Here is a 24,805-nt window from a genome sequence, read left to right on the forward strand (position 1 = left end):
ACTGGGGTTACAGGTGTGTACCACCATGCCTAGCTAATTTTTTGTTTTGAAATGGGGTCTCACTAGTTTGCTGAGAGTCTTACTAAGTAGCTGAGGCTGGTCTTGAACCTGTGATCCTCCTGTGTCAGCCTACCAAGTCCTAGGATTACAAGTGTGTGCCATCATGCCTGGCTTTCCTTTTTTTTTAACTTTAACGTTATTTAAAAAAAAAAAAAAAGACTGATGAAACTTTCCTAGTTTTAGGATAATATTTTAAAAACCACCGACTGTTGTTATAGACTAAACATTCAAAATATTCAGGGTATGTTAACAATGAACTCTACAATACTGGTTTGCAGCATAGAGCTTAGCATTGTGGACCCAAAATAGTATTCTATGGTATTGTAAATGAACTGTAGGATTAAATGCTAGTGATCTGGGAAAGCTCCATTTTCTAGCGTTTTATTTAAACTGAGCATGAGATCCCAGAAAAGGGAAAAAAATCCTTTCCCTTCAGCATTTACTGGGTAGATGATAATGAGTTCCTGTTACAAGTCTGGGTCCCTGAAGGCCAGAAATGCATGCGGCAACTCTTCTTCAGTTAGGATGCAAGACACAGGTGTCAATAGATAGTTTCTCACTGACCCATCCCGTGTGACCATAGTGGCGTCTGAGCCCAGCCCTTGGATTCTGGGCTGAGAGCCAGCACTGCCTCCCCCTCATCTCCAGCCCAGCCCCAGGCATCGCCAAGGCCACTTACAGCTTTTCGTAATGACTGTTTAATAAGCTATGCCAAGGAGCACTTTGGTACGGCTGCCACTTCAGCGCAGGAGAGCACTGGTCCACAGGCATCCCATTCTGTCCCTCGCTGTCATGGTCCTGTACCTTGATGCTGTGATTCCTACTTGTCACTACAAAGAGATAGCCGGGTTAGATTCTGCTGATCAGACTGCTCTTCCCAGACTCAGACAGCAGCATGGAGCTAAGGCGAGGCCCACATGTGAAGCAGGGGACCAATGATCCCGCGGGGTGTGTGTATGTGTGTGTGTGTGTGTGTGTGTGTGTGTGTGACATTTGGAAACTTCCTCCTCACTATCTCTCTGTCGTGCTTCCACTGTGAGGCTCCAGGGGAGTCTGTGCCCAGCCCAGGAGAGTGGGTGACCCAGACTTTATCGGCTGCAGGACAATATTCAGTACAAGCATCAGGGGTGGCTGCGTGGCCTGATGCATTGCAAGCAGAGAGGTTCTCGGTGTCTCAGGGAACATGGGTTTGAAGATGTTTATTCTATCCATGAGGTTTGAACCATAAGATACATCCCCAAGGGCTGCTCGCCCCATCTGGGGACATGAGGGAGAAAGGCCATTGGAGAATAAAGTCATCGCAGCAGAGACAGCGTGAAGAAGGAGGCGCCCGGTCCTGACCATGTGAGTTGAGTTCTGGGGTCCAATTCTAAACTCTTGGAATTTAAGAATAAAGTAAACTCTTAGAATTAAAGAATAAATGCAGGAACCAACAGATCCCCTAGTTTCAGGATTTGGTTTATTTATTTTACTTTTTTACTTAAGATAGTTTGAGGTCTTTGGTTTTGGTTTCTGTTAATCACAACCAATATATCCTATTCGAGGCCTCTGTGGCACCAAGAGTCTGTGGCTCCAACCAGAATTTTGAATTTAGATTAGGTTTTTGCCTGTTTTATCTGCTTTCTATTGTTTTCTTTTCTTTTGTCTTGGAAGTACTGGGGATTGAATCCAAGGGCACTCTACCACTGAGTATAACCCCAGCCCTTTTTACTTTTTATTTTGAGCTACATTGCCCAGACTAGCCTCCAATTTGCAATCTTCCTGTCTCAGCCTCCTGAGTCACTGGGATTACATCACTGTGCCAGGCTTTAGATGAGTTATTTATTCACTTATACTCTTACTTCCCTAGGCTGCAAAATAAAAATTAAACACACATGTGCTGCCCCTCTTGCAACATTACACAGGCAGAGAGAAGAAGAGAATAGAAGTGAAAGCACCTTCGGAAGTTAAAGCCGAGATAAAGTAACACAAGAAGATCTTGGTGGCAGGCAATATCAGCTATATGAATTGCCACCTTTGTGCGTAAACAAAAAAAATGGTCATATAGTGGCAACTTTACATGGACGACCATTATTTTTGCATAATCTTTGCCAGTTGTCTGTCTTAATTTTGGTACGCCTCCCAAACTGTGCAACTCAACTTCAAATAGTTTTTATGCAAAATCCTATCGGTAGGTGTGCTGTTTCCCTGTTCTTCTAACTCCCTTGCCACCATGCATGCCTGACATCAGACGCAAAGGGGAAGCAGTGGGTGTGTCGGGGAGGCCAGGTGCAGGCTGTCAGCAATGACACAGAAACAGGACGCTGGTCTCTACTGAATGTGCCCCACTCGGGCAGAAGCAGGAGAAAAAGAGTTTTCTTTTACTCGTCTAACTTTTCCTTCCTTTATACTTCCATTGAGGACATCATAAGACAAATAAAGTAATAGAGCTGCTTCCAGTTGCTTTTGATCTCAAATGTCACTGAAAATGGAATTTTTTTTTTGGAGTATCATCATTAAATGTCACCTATTTTTTTAAAAAAAAGATGTATTTGGGGGTTTTATGAAATGCCCATGTTGGAAAGATTTCTCAAAATTCAGAAAAACTTTATCCATCTAAGGACATTGCAGGTGGCCAAAGCGGAGACCTCTCTGTACCCTCACTCCTCCAAATGCTACCCTACCTGACGTTTTTTTTTTTTTTTTTAACAAAACAAAATAAAACCCTTCTGTGGTTCTGATTCCACAAAATTCAGAGGAAGTGGAAAACTAGTTCTTCCTTTTTTCCTTCCTTTTTTCCTACAATGGAGAGATCGTTGAGGGAGATCAAGAGTTTGAATCACAGCTCTCCACCTGGGGAAAGGAATTAAGCTCTCAGAGCTTCAAATGGAAGTTACTGCAAACTGAGAGAACATTATGTTACACGAGATTAGCCAGTCACAGACAGGGAAGGGTCACGGGTTTTCTCTAATATGCACAAGCTAGGGAGTAAGGGGGATACAAAAGGGACTCCAGATAATGGAGGAGAAACCTCAGCGGAGCCAGGGAGGGGTCTAAGGGAAGCAGAGAAAGAACAATGAGGTTCAACAATGGAAATACTACCATCCACTCTGTGTAGGTATGTGAATATACCAACATCAATCTCAGTACTCTGTTTTGGGAAGGGGGAAATGGGGAGATGGGGGGCACCAAGTGCTGTGTGCATGTAGTCACTGTCAACTTAATTTACACTACGATGTGAGACTATAATGCACCTATAAAAGCATATTTTTTAAAATGGGAGTAACTACATGTGACCTCCTGGGAGTCACCGAGGTGCCTCAATAATGTCTGTGAAGTGCTTAGCCGGGCGTCTGCCTCCAGCTGGCGTTGAAACAAAGCTGCCTTTAGTTATCAGTGACACTGACATCATCACAGTACTTGTTAGCTAGGTCACGAGTCATTTCTGAAAACCTGGGGAATACTCCTTGGCCTCCCTGTAAATCTATCTGGTGAGAAGTACTCTAAGCTGTGCCTGACTGCATCCCAGCTAACACGGGCCCTGTCCTACCAGAGGGTGGCAGCTGGCTCAGAGTGCCCAGCTGCGTGGCCAAGGGCCAGGGCCACCTCTCCAGACCCTGATGCGGAGGGTGGCCCCAGGCCAGGGGCACTGTCACTGTCCTCAGGGATAATGGCATTTCCTGCCCTTTCTTATCACAAAAGTTTCAAAGCAGCCACTCCAACAGGGGTGACATGGCCGTGTCTTCCCTGAGAGCTGCTTATCAGCTAGGGACCACAGGCCCACACTGAAATTTCAGCTGGAGCCTGAGCCCCATGCTGGGACCTAACAGCTACTACTCTGAGCTCTTTCTGCACCCCAGGCACTGCCCAGACACAATGAGCATGCAGTTTTATAATTCCATGTAAAATGAACTCTACAGTGCAACTACCATTAAGTCATGCAACAGGGCACTTTCAGCCCCCTTTCAGTCTATTATTCCATTAATTACTTTCTCCTGCCTAAACTGACCACTATCCTGAAATCCAATAGCATGGAGGACGGGTTCACAGAAGTAGAATAATGGGACATGGGATTGACTCTTAGATGCCAGCTTCTTTTGTGTTTATGAGATTTATCTGTTATTGTTACAGATGACAGGATTGTGTTTATTTTCATTACTGTATCATACTCTGGGGTATAAATGTCCAGAGTTTATCCTGCCGTTGATGGTCACTGAGATATTTTCAGTTTGTGGTCACTATGAGGACGGCTACAATGGACATCCCAGTGTGGGTCTTGTAGTGCCCCTGTTCACACATTTCTGTGGGGTCTTTTCCTGGGTGTAGCCTTAGTGGGTTGTAGGATATACTTAAGAAGATGCCATCAAGCATTCTCTGTGAGCCAGCTGTGATGGTGCACCTTATAATCCCCGTCTTTCAGAGGCTGATACAGGAGGACTGCAGGTTTGCAGCCAGCCTCAGCTACTTAGTGAGGCCCTCTGCAACTTAGTGAGAAGAAAAAAATAGGGCTGTGGGTGTAGCTTGGAGATAGAATGCCCCTGGGTTCAATCTCCAACACCACAAAACAAACAAAGAAACAATAACAACAAAAATTGTACATGTGTGGTGGGGTATACTGAGGATTTAACCATTGAAAATCCACCTGAATCACACCCCCAACCCCAGCCCAATTTTGTGTTTTCCTTTTGAAACAGGGCCTCACTAAGTAGCAGAGGGCCTCACTAGCTGCTGAGTCTGGCCTCGAACCTGTGACCCTCCCATCTGAGCTTCTCAAGTACTAGAATTACAGGCACACACCACCACAACCAACTGCTACCAGACATTTCTAAAGTGAGGGTGAGGTTAGGTTTCTTAAGCTCATTAACTAATGTAAAAACTGAAGTTCAAAGACTGCCCTTGGGTAGAAGGGCTGGAATCCAAACCTTTCTCTCCCCTTCATTTGAGTCTGATGATCTCCTAAGAAAATTGAACACAGAGAGAAGCAAAAGCTTGAAAGGAGCAAAGGCCTAAGTCCCAACTTGCAGGGGAAACAGACAGCTTGCATTTGATGCTTTCCATAATATCTCCTGCATTTTGCTTTAAACAGATCTCAGAGATGAGAACAGTAGAAATTGTGATTTTCATTTGATCATCAAGAAAAATAAGCCAGGTATGGTGACGCATGCTTGTAATTCCAGAATTTGGAAGGCCGAGTCAGGAGGATCACGGTTTGAAAACAGCCTCAGCTACTTAGTGAGGCCCTTTGTAACTCAGTGAGATCCTGTTTCAAAATAAAGAATAAAACATAGGGCAGAAAGAAAGAAGAAAGAAAGAGGAAGGAAGGAAGGAAGGAAGGAAGGAAGGAAGGAAGGAAGGAAGGAAATGCTCTGAGTATCTCCCAGTTGCTAGAGAGAAGAGACAGGCTCTTTCTGACTCTACAAGTGAACTCAGCCAGTGCAGCCCTCGTTGTGGGCCAACAGCCATGACTCTGGGGCTGGGAAATCCTTTGGTATTTGAGATTCAAAATATAGGAAGGTTGAAGCCTCCCAGGGAGACCACAAATCCTCTTTTACTTGGGCAGGGTGGGCCAGGAACCAGCTAGTGGGTGGCTGGCCACCAACCAGCACCTTTCCCTCTAAGCAAGATTTTACATCTGTCCCTGCCAACCCAGGAATTCTACACTGGAATCCACTAAGGGGTCTTGGAACACTTGGCCACTATGTAGTGCTAAGGAGACGGTCACCAGAAAAGCCCTATTGATTGATTTGGAGTATCTTCTCCCATGAAACAATTGGCATTCTACGCCTGCCTGTGAGACTGGTATAAGGTCCTCCTTCTCTCATTGTACTCTTTCCATAGGCCTTGCAAAAGCTCTTGGACTCCACCCCATCTCATAGGCGATCTCCACTAGAAAGCGTGTACTAAAAGAGAAACTGAAATGAAAATGCAGCCTTTGGATTATCTTTTCCTTTTGTCTTTCTTTTTTCCTTTTTTTTCTTTTTCTTCTTCTTCTCCTCCTTCTTCTTCTTCTTCTTCTTCTTCTTCTTCTTCTTCTTCTTCTTCTTCTTCTTCTTCTTCTTCTTCTTCTTCTTTTTCCCTAACGAACTCCTCCTTTCTGCATTTTCATCCTGGAACAGTTGTCTGGAACCAATTATTTTTAGTCAGCTTTTCAGTGACCTTTAACTAGGACTCAAATAAGGGCTTCAGGTTTCCTAGGTCTAGTTAAGACATTTCAGTTCCTCCCAGGACTTTTTCTAGGAAGATGGTGAAAGGTCAACATGCTCTCTGGAACAGGGGCAGAGACCAGCGTCAGTCCTGAATGGCCAGGACATTTAATCTGAGCAGCAGTTTTGTGTGTTGAGGACACTCTTGGGAGGTCTGTGATTTGCCCCATATCCCCCAGAGAGCTGGTGCATCTGTAGGAGAACGAACAGACACCTCCCTCATCTGTCTAAAAATGTATTCAGCTTCTGTGTCTGAGAATCAGAAAGAAGCTGTAGGCTAGATGCAGGGACCTCTGGAGAAACTGGGGTAACCTTGCACAAAAATGCAGGCAGAGAGCTCTGTGCCGTCCAAAACAGGGGCTTTATTTAGCATTGTGTGTTTCCAGGGTTGGGGAAAGAAGTCAATAGCTGGTCATGGCGGGTCCATGTTAAAGGAAAGGAGATTGTAAAAGGTTAAATTTACTCAAGGGCTGGATGACCAGCACAGTTCTCTTATCTCCCAGGGGACGGTGACCTGTGGGACTTACCTGAGAGGGTGACATTGTCATCTACGAAAGGACTCCAAAGCCACCCCAAAGCTGAAGCCAGACCTCGATGAGACCAGTTCAAGGCAAAAGAAACAGCCCCAGCTGGCAAGGAAGCCACATGTGTTTCTTTCCCAGGCAGCAGAAATCTCTAGAATTTGGGGACAGGAGCAAGAGGGGGGTCCCCAAGAGGAAACCTTGGACTTCATGCCAAACTGACTCATAGGGACAGAAAAGATTTTCATCTCTGAATTCAGGACACTGTTCACATGCATACATTTAAGTATTTACGGTAGCTAATACAACTGGCCCAGAGCACTGTCCTTTTCTCTAATAAGTACTATGGTGTTTGGGCTATGGAAAATTCTGAACGTTTGTTCCCAACTTGATCAGGCCACTGAACTCAAAACATGATGTACTGCATGTTACATAAGATGAAGCGCTAGATAAGCTGACCACGTGGGCATCAGATGATTCTGATGAGACTTCTGGGATGATTTTTCATCACTTCAAAGACCTGCCAGAGACCTGCCAATGTGACGAGATTGGAGCTTGTCTCTCCACCTCCCTCCCACTAGAGAAAACCTCTTAGGAGCACCTTCTCAGAGCACCTTCCATGAACCAGCAGCATTAGCCTCACCTGGGAACTTGTTAGAAACACAAGCCTCCATCCAGAAACCCCAGCTCAGATGGACTGAGTCAGAATCTGCATCTTTACCAGGACCCCTGCGATAGTCTGTGTATTTTAAGGCTGAGGAAGACTGCAGCCAAGAGAGCAAAGGCACACCAGCAGGCCCATGCATGTGCCTCCACTTCCCCAAGCCTGCCTCTCGGAGACACGCGCTCCTGAAGTTGAAAGCCCGGCATTTCACCTGCACAGAGAGACAGAGGGCATCTCTTCCTGGGTGCACCTGCGTGACCCCACTTGCATGAAGAAAATAAACTCCCAGATCTGTCACTGGCCTTCTATGAGAAAGAACATAATTTTGCAGGAGCGCTAAAAGCCAGTGAAAAGCCTTGATCCAACCGGGCACAGTGGTGTATGTAATTCGAGGACTTGGGAGGCTGAGACAGGACTATCCAAGGTCCCAGGCTTTGATGGCCTTGACTTTGCTCACTTGGTCTGGAGTGGTGGGCCCACACTCGGAAGTCCTCTGAGTCCTCGTGTGTCTGTGTGTGCTTTCTCTTCTTGGCCGGAGGCAAGGAGGCTCTGGAATCAAGGAACAGAGAGGAGGGTTAGGACGCTTCTGAGCTCTCCATGTTACAAGAGACCAAATTTCATTCCTAGGTCTCTGCTCTCTGCTTTCAAAGTCAAATCCCAACTAGGTAAGCTTCCTTGAGCCCTACTAGTATGAAACTTAGTTCTCCTTTAGCCAATGAATCAGAACCTCGCCTGCCCGAAAAACAAACCAACATTTTCAAAGGCAAAGAACTCTCTGAGAGAAGATACTGACTTAAAACACAGATATACATCTTCTACGTGAGGATGTTTTCCACATGGAGTTTTACCTCAACTTTTGACACCCCTTACTCTTTTTGTCACCTTTTACATCCAGAAGGAGGAAGAAAGGAGGAGAAATATTCGTGGATGCTTAACTGACAGTTTTCCGAGAGCCCTTCACAAGTCCCCTTGAGTAGTCTGGCTGAGGCTGGACAAGCAAAAACTTCTCCCTCCAACACCTGCGATCTCTTCCCAGATTTCTGACATTTCAGCTTTTTGTGGAATGAGGACCTTGGGTTTAGTGAGTTTTTAATTAAAAGATCGCCTGAGGCAAGTGCTCTGGGGCCTCGCGAGCCCGTATACGTCTCAACACTGCCATCTCCCGGCCGTGCTGGGCTGTGCCTGTCTAGGTCCCCTCCGGGGCGGGTGCTGGCTTCTCTAAGGCCCAGGTTTCTCGTGACCAATTTTCTTGCCCTTTACCCAGGGACGTGGCACAAAAGTTGCTGGTGGTGAGAACAACTTAGCCCCAGATGGGAGGACCCGGATTGTTCCAGGGCGGTGGCGGGATGGTCGGCGATTGGGTAGCAGATGTGAACGTTGGTGTGGGTTTGGCCAGAGTCGCTCCTTCCGGACAGGCTCTGGGGCGGGGGCGCCGACAGCACCCCCGGGGCAGCTGCGGTGTGGAGGAAGGTAGCCGCGGTCCTCCCCGCTGCGGGCCTCAAGGTCCGGGAGCACGCGCCTGCGGGGAGACACAAGCAAGAAAGGCCTCGCTTTCTCTTGGCTCAGAGTCCAGGGGAAGGGGCGAGACGTGCGGGAGGTGGGTGGCACTCACCTTTGACCTGCGGAGGAGAGCACGGGTCTGATGCAGAATAGGGTGGGGTGTCTGGGAACTGGCGTTGCCTGAGGAATAGAGATACGGATTGCTGCTGTGGTCGTTTTAGCCTATCCCATTATACTTTTGTCACCAAAAAAAAAAAAAAAGTATAATTATACTTTTGTCACAAAAAGTATAATTATAAAAGTATAACGGGGAGGCAGCCCTCAGTGTACAGCATCCACAGTGCTGGTTCTGGATGCCGGGGAGGGAGGGGGCAAAGCCCGTCCATCACGCCATGCCCAGTGTCCTGTCGTGGCTAAGGGACTGGGCTCTGAGTCCCAGCTTTTCTATTTCCTAGCTGCATATCCACAAGCAGGTCTTTAACCTCGGCAGGGCTCCATCTCTCCACCTACGAAAAGGAAATATTGATCACACTGACTTCACGGTATTGTGAGAATTGAGAGCATGTCTGTAAAGCCCATATCATGATGCCCCAAACATACGGAGTACTCAATAAAATCTGATGAGCATCGCAATTGTTCTTAACATTCTTCTACCGGAAAGATACATGCCATGTGGGTTAAGGCCATGAAACGTGCTGTTGCTAAGGCTTTCCATCTCTGTATGCTCAGGGGAGCCCCAAAGCTCTTGGGGGCCCCACATTTAAATAACAAATTTTTAATGCCTGGAGAGAAAATAATTTATATCTATTTTATAAATCAAAGGGCAAGTAAATTTTCTTTTTAAGAAATGAGTCCTGCGTCTGAAAAGTGTGAAGACCTCTGCCCTAAAAGACTGACAAGTTCCTTAAAGTCAGAAACTCTGACTCTGCATGGTCAAGAAGTATCACCACCCGCCCCTCAATCCTCTTGCTCAGAGAACAAGCTACCTTGTTTTTCCTCTGTTGGTTAAGATTCCAATATAAAAGCCAGGTGTGGTGGTGCACACTTGTAATCTCAGCATTTGAGAGGCTGAAACAGAAGGATCACGGTTCGTAGACAACCTCAGCTACTGCTTAGTGAGGCCCTTTGCAACTCAGTGAGACCCTGTTTCAAAAAATAAAGAATAAAAAAAAAAGGCTGGACGTGTAGATCAGAGATAGAATGCCCCTGGGTTCCATCACCAGTAAAACACACACATACACACACACACACACACACACACACACACACACACACACGCAGATTCCAATATAATACAAAGAGAAATTTTGTTTTTTATTATATACTAGAAAAAACATTTTTTGCACAACTGGGGACTGAACCCAGGGGCATTCTACCTTTGAGCTACAACCCAGACCTGTTTTTATTCTTTATTTTGAAACAGGGTCTCACTAAGCTGTGGAGGGCCTCACTAAGGAGCTGAGGCTGGCCGCAAACCTTCCATCCTCCACTCTCAGCCTCCCAAGTAACTGGTATTACAAGCGTGTGCCACCAACACCTGGCTATTCCCTAGAAAATTTATGTTTTCACCTCAAATAGGTTTCTTATAACTTATTAATTTCTTGTTAATAAAGGAAGAGTGAATACATAGATTATATGTAATATATAATATATAATACAGTGAATATGTATAATATATGATATAGTGAATATAGAATATATATTCACTCATCCCTTATTAATAGGAAATTTTATATGTCCTTCTGTTATGGTTAGATATAGAATGTCCCCTGAAGAGCTCATGTTTTAATGTCCAGAGTTGACAGTAAGTCATGAGAGCTGTAATCTCATCAATGGATAAATCTGATTTGCTGGCTCTAACCTAGGCTGGTAGGTTGTGACTGAAGATGAGTCGCTGGGCAATGTGGCCTTAGGAACCATGCTTTCATCTTTGAATCCCCTTGCTTGCTTGGTCTCTCTTGCTTCTGGTCTCTCTCTCTCTCTCTCTCTCTCTCTCTCTCTCTCTCTCTCTCTCTCTCTCTCTCCTTCCTACCACAATGCCTTGAGCTCCACAGATATAACCTGCCCTCACATGTACTGAAACTCTGAGATCTCCAAAAGACTATGAGCAAAAAAGGCTTCCTTCTTCTAAGGTGCACAGTCAGTTGTCTTGGATTATAGAGTGAGAATGTTGACTGAGACCCCTTCCTCTGGAACCCATCTAAATGAATGTAAAGAAACAGAGACATAAAATCAAAAGGATGTAGAGTACTTGAGCAGAGGCCACAGCAGATCATACTTCAATAACGTGGTGGCAGATAGAAAGAGGATTAATGGGAACTTAATTAACAGAATTGAACAAGTGAAAACAAGAAAGCCTGGGGATGGTATAAGGGTCACTGGAAGTCAAAAAGAAGCAATCCAGTCAAACAAAACTCCAGGAAAGTCCAGGACATTGGAGCCTCCTGAAGCCTCTAAATTCAGAGGTCAGAGTGGCACTGAAAGCAGAAGCCTTGGTTGAAGTTTTGATTAAGAAGCAACTGAACCCTCAGATGAGCTTCTCCACCCATCACCCCACAGAAATGGGAAGGTGCACTCTCTAGAGAAATGGAACCAGGAAAACTGGTACAGGGTTAGCAGGTGCAGTTAAGGCTGCTGGGATGCACATGGAGGCATGCATTAGAAACCTCAGTGCTGAGCTGTGAGGCCCTGCCTCAGTACTGCTCCCTATCTTCCTATATATCCAAGCAGATTTCCTATGAGTAAAAAATGGGAATACTATTCCCAAGAAAGTTTGAATGCACCAGGGGATAGTTTATATTTTGAAGTTATCAAGGAAATACCCATCCCCTTTCTGGTTTCTCTACAGTGAAATTCATCCCTTAAGAATATGGCTTGCACAGAGAACTTAATCCACAGGAAAAATGAAAGATGATTTTCAGAAAGTCTTTTTTTTTTTTTTTTTTGGCAGGTCTGGGGATGGAACCCAGCTCCTTAGTGAGGTCCTCCACAGCTTAGTGAGACCCTGTTTCAAAATAAAGAATAAAAACAGGTCTGGGTTATAGCTCAAAGATAGAATACCCTTGGGTTCAGTCCCCAGTTGTGAAAAAAAAAACCCTGAGCTACCCCCCTTTCCCTATTTTGTATTCTTTCATTTAAATCAGGGTCTCACTGAGTTGCGGAGGGCCTCACTAAGTAGCTGAGGCTATCCGCAAACCGTGATCCTCCGGTCTCAGCCTCCTGAATGCTGGGATTACAAGTGTGCGCCACCACGCCCGGCTTTCAGGAAGTCTTAACACTAAAGACAGAAAATAAACTACCAGATAAATAAGGAATGCAAAAGAATCACCAGTGGCACTTTGGCTTCAGATATAACCAGTAAGCTCCAGCTAGACCTGACCTTCCCAAAGATTAAAACTCTAGACTTGGGATGGGGAGGGGAGTAATTTAAAGATTATCTAAAAACATTGGAAAGTAGACAAAAGGAACAAGACTGTAGAGGAACACTAAAACTTAGAGGAAGGTAACAGCAGATAGTGAGCTGCCTGTCTGTGGCTTTTAGCTCCAAGGCAGAGCCACATCAGAACTCAGAACAGCCAAAACTCTAAGAGAAACCACAGTCTTTCTGGCCTGAAGAACCAGAAAACAGAGTTTGGGACAGAGTTGGCTGCTGAATAGTAGAAGGAGAATCTTAGGAAACAGAGAAAGAGAGTGAGGGAAGCCAGATCCCGAGTAGAACTCCCCAAGTCCCTTGCTGGCCCCTGAGCCAAGGAGGTGTGAGGCAGGACTGTAAAGTACGCTCCTTCCTGAAAGACAGAGGTTACAGCTCAAGCCTAACAAGGTAACTGCCTACTAACCCAAAGAGGGTCTTTAATTTTTAGAGAAAAATGAAAGAGTCCTTGTGTTCAGTGACAGCAATATGCGATGACGGTTTTAAAATATTTTAAAGCTTTACGTCTTTCCAGCCGGGCATGGTGGTGCGTGCCTTTAATCCCAGTATTTGGAAGGCTGAGACAAGAGGATCCAAACCTGGTTTGGGGCCAGGCTCAGCAACCTAATGAGACCCTCCGTGTTTCAAAACAAAAATTAAATTACATTTAAAGGGCAGAGTCGTGTAGCTTAGAGGTAGAATGTTGCTGGGTTCAATCCCTAGTACCAAAAAAAACTTTTTTTTTTTTTTTTACATTTTTCTTACAGTTTACTCCCCTTTCCAAATTTCACCACAGGCACTCTTTTGTTTCATTGTACTTTATACTCTCTGATGCTCAATGCATTTTAGTATATTCAGAGAAATTTTATAGTTCTTTTCAAAGAATTTGAGGGAAGAACTAATGACAGCTACCTGAAAAACTAGGCAAATTGTTCAAACTAAGGCAATGAGGAACGTGAAGGAATAGGCTGTTGTCTGGATGTATCTGTGCTGCTAAGATCCTCCCTCCTCACGCCCACCCTCAGGGATCCCAGCCAGGGGAATCAGGCTGCCTTTGGCCTTCGTGCTCTGAATTCCTCCTTTATGCAAGTGGGATCTGCATAAAGCAGATAAGAAACCAGAGAGCAAGGAACACCATGGGTCACCCCATGGGGGGCCAGCACTGTCTCTAGCTCCTGCCAGAGATATTTATAAAAATCACGAAAATCAAGAGATCCTTAGTAGCTCACACACACACACACACACACACACACACACACACACACACACACTATACAATAGTTTACCTCCTAACCTCTTTTCCCCTTGGACACACAGTTTGTTTTTTCATCTTTTGGAAGATGAAAGGAAAAATATAGTCTCCTGGGAGATGAATCTTACGCAAAGGAAAGGAAGAGAGTAGGGCTGGGTATGGTGGCAGACACTTATGATCCCAGTACTCATGAGGCTGAGACGGAGGATCACAGGCTCAAGGCCAGCCTTGGCAACTTAGACTCTCAGCAACCTAGTAAGATCCTATTATGAAAATTTTAAAAAAGGGCTGAGGTGTAGCTCAGAAATAGAATGCCCCTGAGTTCAATTTGCAGTACAACACACACACACACACACACACACACACACACACACACACACACACACACGGCACAGGAAAGACTTTAGCCTCCAGCCACTTGAGGGTGCATCTATGACATTTGTGTGCTGTCCCCAAGGCTGGCAGTATTTCTTTCAAATAGCAATCTTGACTAGTACTGTATTTACTGAGTACCTACTATGCTTATGACTCTACAAGGAGTTATTCAGGACCTTCCCCTATCCCCCCCCCACACACACACACACAAGGGATTAAAGTGTGATCTTCATGCGACTATTTCAGTGTGACACAATTCAACAGCCCAGTTCTGGGCTTTTTCCAATGACCCCCACCAAGTGCCTTTACACAATCCTGACTCTCCCTTCTCTAAAGCTCCACTGTACCCCACAGTGCCCTCACCTCAGCCTGGTACCTGTACAGAGCTGGTGCTTAATAAATATGAAAGTCTCTTTTTAAATTATACATGGCAATGAAGATGCTGCATATATAAATGCATATGTGAGCTGGGCGTGGTGGCACACTCCTGTAATCACAGTACTTGGGAGGCTGAGACAAGGAGGATCTTAGGCTGGAGGCCAGTCTCAGCACAGCATCAAGACCCTGTTTCAAAAGAAAGGATATAAAGGGCTGAGGGTGTAGATCAGAAGTAGAAGCCCCCTGGGTTCAATCCTCAGCACCAAAAACAAAAATTTTTAAAAGCATAAATGGAGAGAGGTCTCTCTTGACCACCCACCCCGACACACACTTTCTCCCCCTCTCTCCCTCTTTTTGTCTCTCTCCTCTGGATGATGTGAGACTGTCTGCCATCATCTTGCTCTCCCCACTGAAGTGACAGATCGACAGTGGAGTGCCAAGGGTAAGAAGAAAGGAAAGGCCACCCAGGAGCAGGCGACAAGGATTCGTATTGTCTGGAGGGCAGTTTAAGACAATACTCATGTCTGTGAAGTCAGTCTGTTCTTTATTATTAGCATGCACCACCAATTCTGGAAAAATGCCTGGGTGCCTGCCACTGCGCACTGATCCCAGAACACTGTCCTTGGGAGGCCGAGACAAGGAGTCCTCATCCCCCAACTATAAGAACAGTTGTCAATGAAGTATATCCCCCCCCGACTATAAAAGTCAGTTATGTCTCTAATTTTCTATGTGCATGATTTATTACACACACACACACACACACACACACACACACACACGTACTTTCACATTAAGAACATGCCTTAAACCAGGTGTGGTGGTGCATACCTATAATCCCAGTATTAGAGAAGCTGAGACAGGAAGAAAACAGGTTCTAGGCCAGCCTCAGCAACTTAGCAAGACTCTTCTTCAAAATATAAAATAGGTCTGGGGGTATAGCTCAGAGACAGAATGCCTCTGGGTTCAGTCTCTGGTAACACACACACACACACACACACACACACACACGTCTTAGCATCAGGCATGGAGATGCATACCTGTAATCCTAGTACTTGGGAAGCTGAGACAGGAGGATCACAGGTTCGAGGACAGCCTTAGCAACTTACAGCACAGTCCTCTGCAACTTAGTGAAATCTTGCTACAAAATAAAAAATAAAATAGGGCTAGGAGTGTAGCACAGAAGTGGAATGCCCCTGGGTTCAATCTCTAGTACCACACACACACACAAAAAGTGTGTGTGTGTGTGTGTGTGTGTGTGTGTGTGTGTGTGTGTGTAGTTAGGCACACTCCACAAGACCCCAGAGGTGGATGTGTGGTTGGAACTCAATAAATACTTGGCCAGACTTGGGTAGAGTTTATACCCACCTTTCCTAAGTTGGGATGGGAAAGGGCTTTGGCCTTGTTAACAAGGTCAGGTCAATGCCAACTAGTAAGGTAGCCCAAGAAAACCATCTCATGATAGGACAGCAAGAACAAGCTGTGGAAGATCCTGTGCCTCCTATCCAGTGCGGCTGGCACACTGCGGGGACCTGGCTTTCTCATACCCCCTCCTCTGCTGCTTTAAACACTCAGAGCCTGTTTTTGAGAACCTCCTTTGAGCCAGGCACCATGCTGTCTCCTCTGATCTCTACAAGCCCCATAAGAAATCTTACTATTATTGTCCCTATTCTATAGTCAACAAAACTGAGGGTAGATGAGGTTAAATCCTTAACTCAAGACTATCCATCTGGCAAGTAGTTGAGCTGGAATCAGGTAGTCTACACCAGAGTTTACCCTCTGCATAAAAGGATGCTTTAAATACAGACCACTGTGTTCCAGTTAATCGCCATGGGTTGTTTTGTTCTAAACAAAGACCCTTAAATAGTAACGTTTCCTTTCAGTCCTCCTCTCCAGGCTTCTTCTTATGATATCAGTTTGAACCCACAAGTCAAAGCAGTCAGTGAACTCCAACGACCATTAACAACCTCTTCTCCTAGAGCTGTGTGCCCTACCTCACTCCCTCTTTTTTCTTTCTTTTTCTTTTTTTTTTTTTTTGCTGGTCTGGGGATGGAACCCAGGGGCATTCAACCTCCGGGCTACACCCCCTGCCCTATTTTTTATTATTTATTTTGAAACTGGATTTCAACTGAGTCGCAGAAGGTGTCACTAAGTAGATCAGGCTGTCCGCAAACCGCGAGCCTCCCGTCTCAGCCTCCCGAATGCTGGGATTACAAGTCTGCGCCATCACGCCCAGCTACCTCACTCCCTCTTAAAACATCCTACCAGCTGGGTGTGGTGTCTCAGGCTTGTAATTCCAATACTTGTGAGGCTGAGACAAGAGGATCACGGTTCAAGGCCAGCCTCAGCTACTATTGAGGCTCTCTGCAACTTAGTAAGACCCTGTTTCAAAAATAAAGAATAAAATTGGGCTAGGGGTGTGGCTCAGAGGCAATATGCCCCTGGGTTAAATCCCCACTACCACACACACACACACAAAAAAAAAAATCTAGCAAAGAGCTTACCAGCCCTGTTCCACAGCAGAACTGAGACGTGCATCTGGTCAAGTCCTAAGTAAAACCCAGAAGAGTGGATGCTGAAGTTCAACCATCAGAATAAAATAAAATGCAACCTAGAGTGGATCCCTTTATGATTCAATCTAAGACCCCCTCCTGTGAGAGACATCTGCCTAAACATCCCCCTCAAGGTCACCTCCAGGCTCTGAGCTAGCTCCCTCTTACCCCATTTGCAGGACCTCAGTGCCAACCTGAAGTTCATTATGATATCAACTTCTACCAAGCAAACTTCCACGGACCAAACTATATGGATTGTACATGCACCATGTAACCTTTGGATCTGCTGTTGACAGTGACCCATAGATTATGCCACATAGTAACATCATAGCCATCTATGATGTTCCAGGCTTTCATGTGTGTAATTTGTGTATGTACGATACACGATGTTTGCACAGTGAAGAAATCACTAAATGATGCAGTTCTCAGAGTGCATCCCCATCATTAAGAAACATAAGACCATATCTGGCTTAGAACTGGAGAGGTGGTAAGGATGGAGACATGTTTATGTGGCCCAGTGCAGCATTCCTCAAGCTATGAAGCTCATGGGCCCACGAGAATCCTGTCAAAAGTTGGGTTCTGATTGAGCCTTTCTGGGTGGGGCCTGGGATGCTACATTTCTAGGTCCCAGGTGATACCAAGTCTGCTGCTCTCTGGCTCCCACTTTGAGTATGGGAAGGCAGCAGGTGAACCTCTGGGCACTTTTTTTTTGGGGGGGGGGGCTTTTTTTTTTTAGGCTTTCTACCTCAGGGCTATACTTCCAGACCTTTTTAAAATTTTTTTTTTTTTTGGGGGGGGAAACAGGGTCTCACTAAGTTGCTGAAAGCCTCACTAAGTAGCTGAGGCTGGCTTCAAACCCGTGCGATCCTCCTGTCTCAGCCTCCCAAGTGCGGGGATTACAAGCGTGGGCCACCACGCCTGGCTTCTCTGGGCATTTTTTAAGGAAATAAAACCTGTCTTGAATATTTGTTCACTGTTCTATTTTCTAGAACCTTCCTTCCTCTACATGTACATGCGTGCACGTGTGCACATACACACCTGGAGATGTCCTAGGATACCCTAGCACCACAGCTCACCTGCGTGCCTACTCGGTAACTGGTTAGCTAACTTCGGAAATCAGACAGGACCTTAGCCTGCTCCTTAACAATTAGCTGCCCTGGGCTCTGCTGTATTGGAAGATAAAGCGTTATGGGCAATTTGTAGAAATTTTTACAGGCTACTATGACTGGCCTCAGTTCTGCATACCAATTGGATTTTCACAGTAGGATGAGAAAGTCCTGAGTACCATATCCCAGTGCTCATACAGCTTACATGTCTACCTAAAGGGGTCTCAATGGCTAAACAAGTCTGAGGGACCCGCATATCATTATTCCTCTCTGGTTGCTTGTTAGCACATCAACAGCTCTGAGAACTCCTTCAGTAAAGACACTCATCTAATTTGGTTTAAGCCAGTGAGTCAAAAGTTGACTTATTGATCATGGAAACTTTCTTTCTCCACAGCATCTCGTGGGACAAATTTTCTATGAAGCAGTTAAGGGAAATCTAGTTTACAGGACCCAATTATACTTTTCAATATATTTAAGATCTGAAAATCTCCCTAAGAGATTCAAACCAGCTCTCAACAATTCTGCAGCCAGGGTCTCTTAGATTATTTAGATAAGGCATTGACATTATTCAGAGGCACAACACGTAGACAATTCAGTACAAGAGAAATATCTCAGGATTTGTAGTAAGCTGGGATCGAAATCTCAGCTCAGCTACCCCAGGTTAAAAAAAAAACAAAAACAAAAAAAACCCACAACTAAATTAATCTCTAGGACTCAGGAGAAACGCAAATAACCTGCATAAAAAGCCTGGTGTTTGTTTGTTTGTTTTGCGGTATGGGGATGGAACCTAGGGGTGTTCTACCTCTGAGCTACACCCCCAGCCCTATTTTTTATTCTTTATTCTGAAACAGGGTCTCACTGAGTTGCCAAGGGCTTCACTAAGTAGCTGAGGCTGTCTGCGAACCTGTGATCCTCCTGCCTCAGCCTCCCAAATGCTGGGATTACAAGCGTGCGCCATCATGCCCAGCTTAAGCCTTGTGTTTCTAAATCTTCAAAACATCTGAAAATACTTGACCTGCATTTGTATAGGTTGTACAGATGTAATGATCATTGAACCAGTCCAATGATCCTATAGCTGTCCAACCTGTTTCTGCTTGTTCCCACTCGGAATTTTACTGCAGCCCCACTTACCTGCCTGTACCTGAGCACATTTTATCAAGTAATTATAAAATTGTATTTTATCACAATAATTATAACCTGTCATTACCTAGTAATGACAGGTTATCTGATCATAGGACTTCTCTGTAGTGAACGTGAACACAGGCTCTTTATAAAACTAGGGTTCACATCCATTCTGGGTCATATATACTTTTAATATACTTACCTGAGGTTAACATTCCTTCAAAACATTCTCCAGAATTATCCATTAATCTAAAAGGAGTATGTAGGAAAATGGCATGTGTTCTGGATCCAGACTTTTTGTTGTTGTTGTTCTGGAGATTGAATCCAAGGAAATGCTACCTCTGAGCTACACTTCCAGCCCTATTTTATTTTTGGTTTGAAATGGGGTCTCACTAAGTTGTTGAGAGACTAAGTTGCTGAGGCTGTCCTCAAACCTGCAATCCTCCTGTCTCAGTCTCTTGACATTTTAATCCATTTTGTTACTTATTGGCCTATGGAGTATTACTTAAGCTCTGTACTTCAGCCTCCTTCCCTGTGAAATATAGGCAATAGATATGGTATTATAGAAGTAATATTCATTTGGCAGAGTATTGAAGAGAAGGAACTACGTAACATCAAACATGAGATTGAATAAGTTCATATGTAGAGTGTACAGAACAATGCCCAACACTTAGTAAGTGCTCAGCAATACCGTCTTGTTTCTCTTCTTATTTACAATCCACCCCCTCAACCAGAGAGAGAGAGAGAGGGAGAGAGAAAGAGAGAGAGAGAGAGAGAGAGAGAGAGAGAGAGAGAGAGAGAGAGAGAGAGAGAGAGAGAGATTCCTTCTGGGAAAATCAGGCCTGAATCTCAGTAGCAATGGGGAAGCCTATAGGTAGGTATCTGTGGTCCGCAGGAAGGACCATTAGCATGGACACTAGGAATACATCGCTGCCCACCCTCCCCACCTGAACTCACACCAGCCTCTTGGGTAGCATGAGGAATGTGAGGGTGGGGACTGGGCAATTAGTGTCCAAGGTCAGCCCAGGTAGTGCTGGGAAAGGAAGAGCTGGCTTAGACACTTGGCCACACACGAGCTCTGCACCTATGTGTGCGCGCATGCCCTTGAGTGTGTGTGCATGTGTGTGTGCACATATGTGTGTTTAAACTGCTTATAAAATGTTGAGTCTCCATTCTTCCTACAGTCTGTTGACAAAGATGTTTCCGCTGGCAAAGAGCGGTAAAGGGCAGGTACTAGAACTATCCACAAATAGTAAATAGTTTTCCCCCATGACTATTGATATTCTGGCCTGGCTTCGCTCTCGGTCGGTCTTGGCAGGGCAGAGACATGTGTAGTCATGCCAAAGCGAGCTCAGTAGCAGAACAGAGGAGACAATGACAGAGGAGGATCGGCAAACTTGAAGCGAGATCAATAGAAATTGTTCGATCTGAACAAAAGAGAAAAACTTTTGAAAAAGTAAGTTGAATCTCAGAAACCTGTGTATGATATCTAAAGATCTAACATTTGAATTTCTAGAGAGTCCTAGAAGTAGAAAATAAATTTATTGGTACAGAAAGACAAATGTGGCTAAATAATGGCTAAAACTTATTACCAAATGTGGTAAAAAGCATATATTTACAGTTTCAAAAAAGGCAAGCAGATCTCAAACAGTATAATCTCAAAGAAAGATATTTTTATACCCAGATACATCATAATCAAACTTGTAAAAAAAAATCAAAGATAAAGAAAACATCTAGCAACTGGAAAAAGTGACATATTATGTGCAAGAGAACAATGACTCAAACAACTGTCTATTTCTCATAGAAACTATGGAGGCCAGAAGATAGTGGATCAGCCTTTTAAAGTGCTGGGAAATAAAAGACCGTATTGACAAAAAATAAATCTATATCTGGCTTAAAATATTCTTTAGGAACATAAGTAAAATAAATACATTTTCATTGGAGGAAAACTAAAGAGAATCCATTGCCAACAGATCTGCTCTAAATGAGAGGCTAAAGGGAGTTCTTAAAGTAAAAGAAAAACAAACCCAGCAAGGATCAAAGGGCTTCCCAAATGAAAAGGACCAACAAAATTGTAAATGCTTGCATCAATAGTACACTACTTTTCTCTTCTTAAGTTCTTTAACATATGTGTTAATGTAGGAATTAAATACCGTAGCATTGTCTAAAACTTAAATATATGTAGATGCAGTATGCTCCTATTTTTTTTTTCAGTACTGGGGATGGAACCCAGGGCATTCTACCTTGGAACTACACCCCCAGCCCTATTTTTTATTCTTTATTTTGAAACAGGGTCTTACTGAGTTGCAGAGGGCTTCACTAAGTAGCTGAAGTTATCCGCGAACCGTGATCCTCCTGACTCGGCCTCCCAAATGCTGGAATTACAAGCATATGCCACCACGCCCAGCTAGTATGCTCCTATTGAAACCTGAGATACTCATCTAAAGTCAGGCAGAGAGAAGAAATGTATAACACTAAATGCTTAAGTTGGTGAACAAAGGATAGTCTCAAATTAGGAACGAGGTGTCCACTTAAATGACAAAGAGGAAATCAAACTAAACTCAAAGCAAGCAGAAGAAAGAAAATAATAAAAATAAGAGTGGAAATCGGTAAAACTGAAAACAAACACAACAGGAAAAATTAATGAAACCAAAAGCTGCTTATTTGAAAAGAGGAAAAAATAATAGGTACACAAATGGCCACGTATATAAAAAATTCTTAACATCATCAATCATTAGGGAAATGCAAATGAAAGTCACAGTGCTATATTATCTCACTCTAGTTAGAATAACTGTTGGCACATGCCTGGAGTCCCAGTACTTGGGAGGCTGAGACAGGAGGATGACAGGTTTAAGGACAGCTTCAGCAATGTAGTGAAAGTCTAAGCAACCTAGTAAAATGCTGTTTCAAAACAAAAAAATAAAAACAGGTCTTGGGGTGTAGCTTAGAGGTAAAATGTCCCTGGGTTCAATCCCTAGTACCCCCAACCCATACATACAAGAAGAATAACTGTTATCAAAAATATATCTAACAAATACTAGCAAGTAGAGGAAGAGAGGGGAACTCTTAGACTGTGTGTGAGAAAGTAAATTCGTCCAGCCATTATTGAAAACAACTTGAAAGTTGCTCAAAACTAGAACTAGAACTACCACATGATCCAGCAACCCCACTATTGGGTATAAAACCACAGGAAGTGAAAGCAGTGTTTTAAAGAGACGTCTGCATGCCCATGTTTACTGCAGCACTATTCACAATAGCCAAGATGATGGGGCCAACCTAGATGCTCATCAGTGGATGAGTGGATTAAAAATGTGATGAGATATCATATTTCTAACAAAATTCTTATATCCATAATAACTAAAAATTTTATAAACAAAAAGATAAACTAACCCTAAAAGATTTGAACAGATGCTTCACCAAAGAAAATATATGAATGGTAAATAAGCACATGAAATAATAACCAACATCATTAGTAATAAGGAAAGTGCAAGTTAAAACGCAGTGAGGGTCGGGCGTGGGGGTGCATGCTTGTGATACCAGCATTCGGGAGGCTGAGACAGGAGGATCGCAGTTCACTGACAGCCTCAGCCACTTAGTGAGGACCTCTGCAACTCAGTGAGACCCTGTTTCAAAATAAAGAATTAAAAAAAAAAAATAGAGCTGGGAGTGTCGCTCAGGTGTAGGTTGCCCCCTGGGTTCCATCCCCAGCACAGAAAGAAAAAAGAAAGAAAGAAAGAAAGAAAGAAAGAAAGAAAGAAAGAAAGAAAGAAAGAAAGAAAGAAAGAAGGGAGGGAGGGAGGGAGGGAGGGAGGGAGGGAGGGAGGCAAGGAAGGAAGGAAGGAAGGAAGGAAGGAAGGAAGGAAGGAAGGAAGGAAGGAAGAAAAGAGAAATAGGGCAGCAGGTGTAGCCCAGAGGTCAAATGCCTCTGGGTTCCATCCCCAGACACACACACACACACACACACACACACACACACACACACACACACTGAAATACTGCTACAGACTGATTAGGGTACACGACAATTTTTACAGATAAGCTTACATTTATATTATGACCAAGCAGTCCTAGAGGAAAAGTCCTTTTCCTAAGTCCTTACTCTAGAGAAATTTAAACTCTTGATCATACGATAATCTATGCATGAATATTTATAGGAGAATTATTCATAATTGCCAAAAAGAGGAAACAGTCTAAATGTCCTTTAATGGGTGAATGGATAAACGATATTATAACCATTGAAAAGAGTCTCCCAGCAATAAAAAAAAATGAACATTGATCAAAGATGCTATGTTAAGTAAAAGATGGCAGACTCAAAAGGCCATAAACAGTATGGCTTCATAATACGTGACCTTCTGAAAAGAGCAGAGCTCTAGGGTCAGAGGACATATCGGTGGTTCCCAGGAGCAGGGACCGGGATTGGCAGTGGGTCTGAGAACAAAGGGACAGCAGAGGGAGAGACATTTTTCAAGAGAGATAACTCTTCTGTATCGCACTGCAGTGGTAATAATGCGACTCTATCATTTGTCAAAACTCACAGAATTGTACACCCAAAACACTGAGCTTTACTATATATAAGCTAAGAATAAAGAACAAAGCTAGAGTGGCTATATTAATATATTATTGGACATATAAATAGATCACATATAATATAAATATAAATGTTATATTACATATAATACATTATATCATATAGTATAAATAATGGCAGAAACCAATGAAATAGAAAACATAAAAAGTTAATAGAATATAAATTTAATCTGATCCTTTAAAATGTTAAAAAAAATTATGCCAGGAGGATTGCGCAGGTTTGAAGCCAGCCAAGCTGGCTTAAGAGACCCTGTTTCCAAATAAAAATATAAAATAGGTTTAGGAGTATAGCCCAGAGGTAGAAGGGTTTCCAGGAACCCCAGTACCAACAACAACAACAAAAATTTAATAATCACCTGCTAGATTGATGGAAATTTTTGAGGTAATGGAGATTGAACCCAGGCATTCTACCACCAAGCTACACCCCAGTCCTATTTTTTATTCTTTATTTTGAAACAGGGTCTCATTAAGTTGTAGAGGACCTCACTAAGTAGCTGAGGCTGGCTGAGAACCTGCAATAATCCTGTCTCAGCCACAAATGCTGGGATTAGAAGCGTGTGCTACCACGCCTGGCTTTTTTTTTTTTTTTTTTTCCCTGGGGAACCCAAGGGCCTCTACCTCTGGGCTATGCCCCCAACCACTTTTATACTTTATTTGGAAACAAGGTCTCACTAAGTTGTTGAGAGATTCACTAAGTAGCTGAGGCTGGCTTCAAACCTGTGCGATCCTCCTGTCTCAGCCTCCCAAGTGCTGGAATTACAAGTGTGAGCCACCACGCCAGGCTCCCATAATTTTTTAAATAGCAGTGGAGAGCAGTGCTCTGGTTACTTACAAAACCCCCAAATCAAAGTCATTGCCCAAGAATTCTTCTAGCAGACTTGTGTCCAGGGCCGGGTTTTCCAGGGTACCGTTGGCTCCCTGAGCTGCAAAGGTAAATAGAAAATCTTGAGAACCATGAATATTTCAGAATGGCCACTAAAAGCTTTGACAAGTTTATATCCCAGAATTTCAAAGAAACAGCAGAGCACAATGCAGTCATTGAGAATGGGGGTCTTTCTTCCATGTGAAGATTTCCTTCACAACACTTTTTAGATGCTACC

General features: G+C 43.9%; 1 protein-coding gene across 1 annotated transcript in view; it reads right to left on the bottom strand.

The window, feature by feature from the left end:
- The window catches only part of MYRFL (myelin regulatory factor like), a gene marked incomplete at both ends in the record, with an annotated part of 137,965 nt that overhangs the window by 65,231 nt on the left and 47,929 nt on the right, over positions 1-24,805 (bottom strand). The window contains 5 exons of the mRNA XM_080706047.1: positions 740-890; positions 7,885-7,976; positions 8,688-8,946; positions 9,040-9,107; positions 24,538-24,628. Of these exons, the coding sequence (XP_080562173.1) occupies positions 740-890; positions 7,885-7,976; positions 8,688-8,946; positions 9,040-9,107; positions 24,538-24,628 (661 nt within the window). The remainder of the gene's footprint in view (positions 1-739; positions 891-7,884; positions 7,977-8,687; positions 8,947-9,039; positions 9,108-24,537; positions 24,629-24,805) is intronic.

Source organism: Muscardinus avellanarius (genome assembly GCF_963383645.1).
Source record: "Muscardinus avellanarius genome assembly, chromosome: 11".
Taxonomy (NCBI): Eukaryota; Metazoa; Chordata; class Mammalia; order Rodentia; family Gliridae; genus Muscardinus; species Muscardinus avellanarius.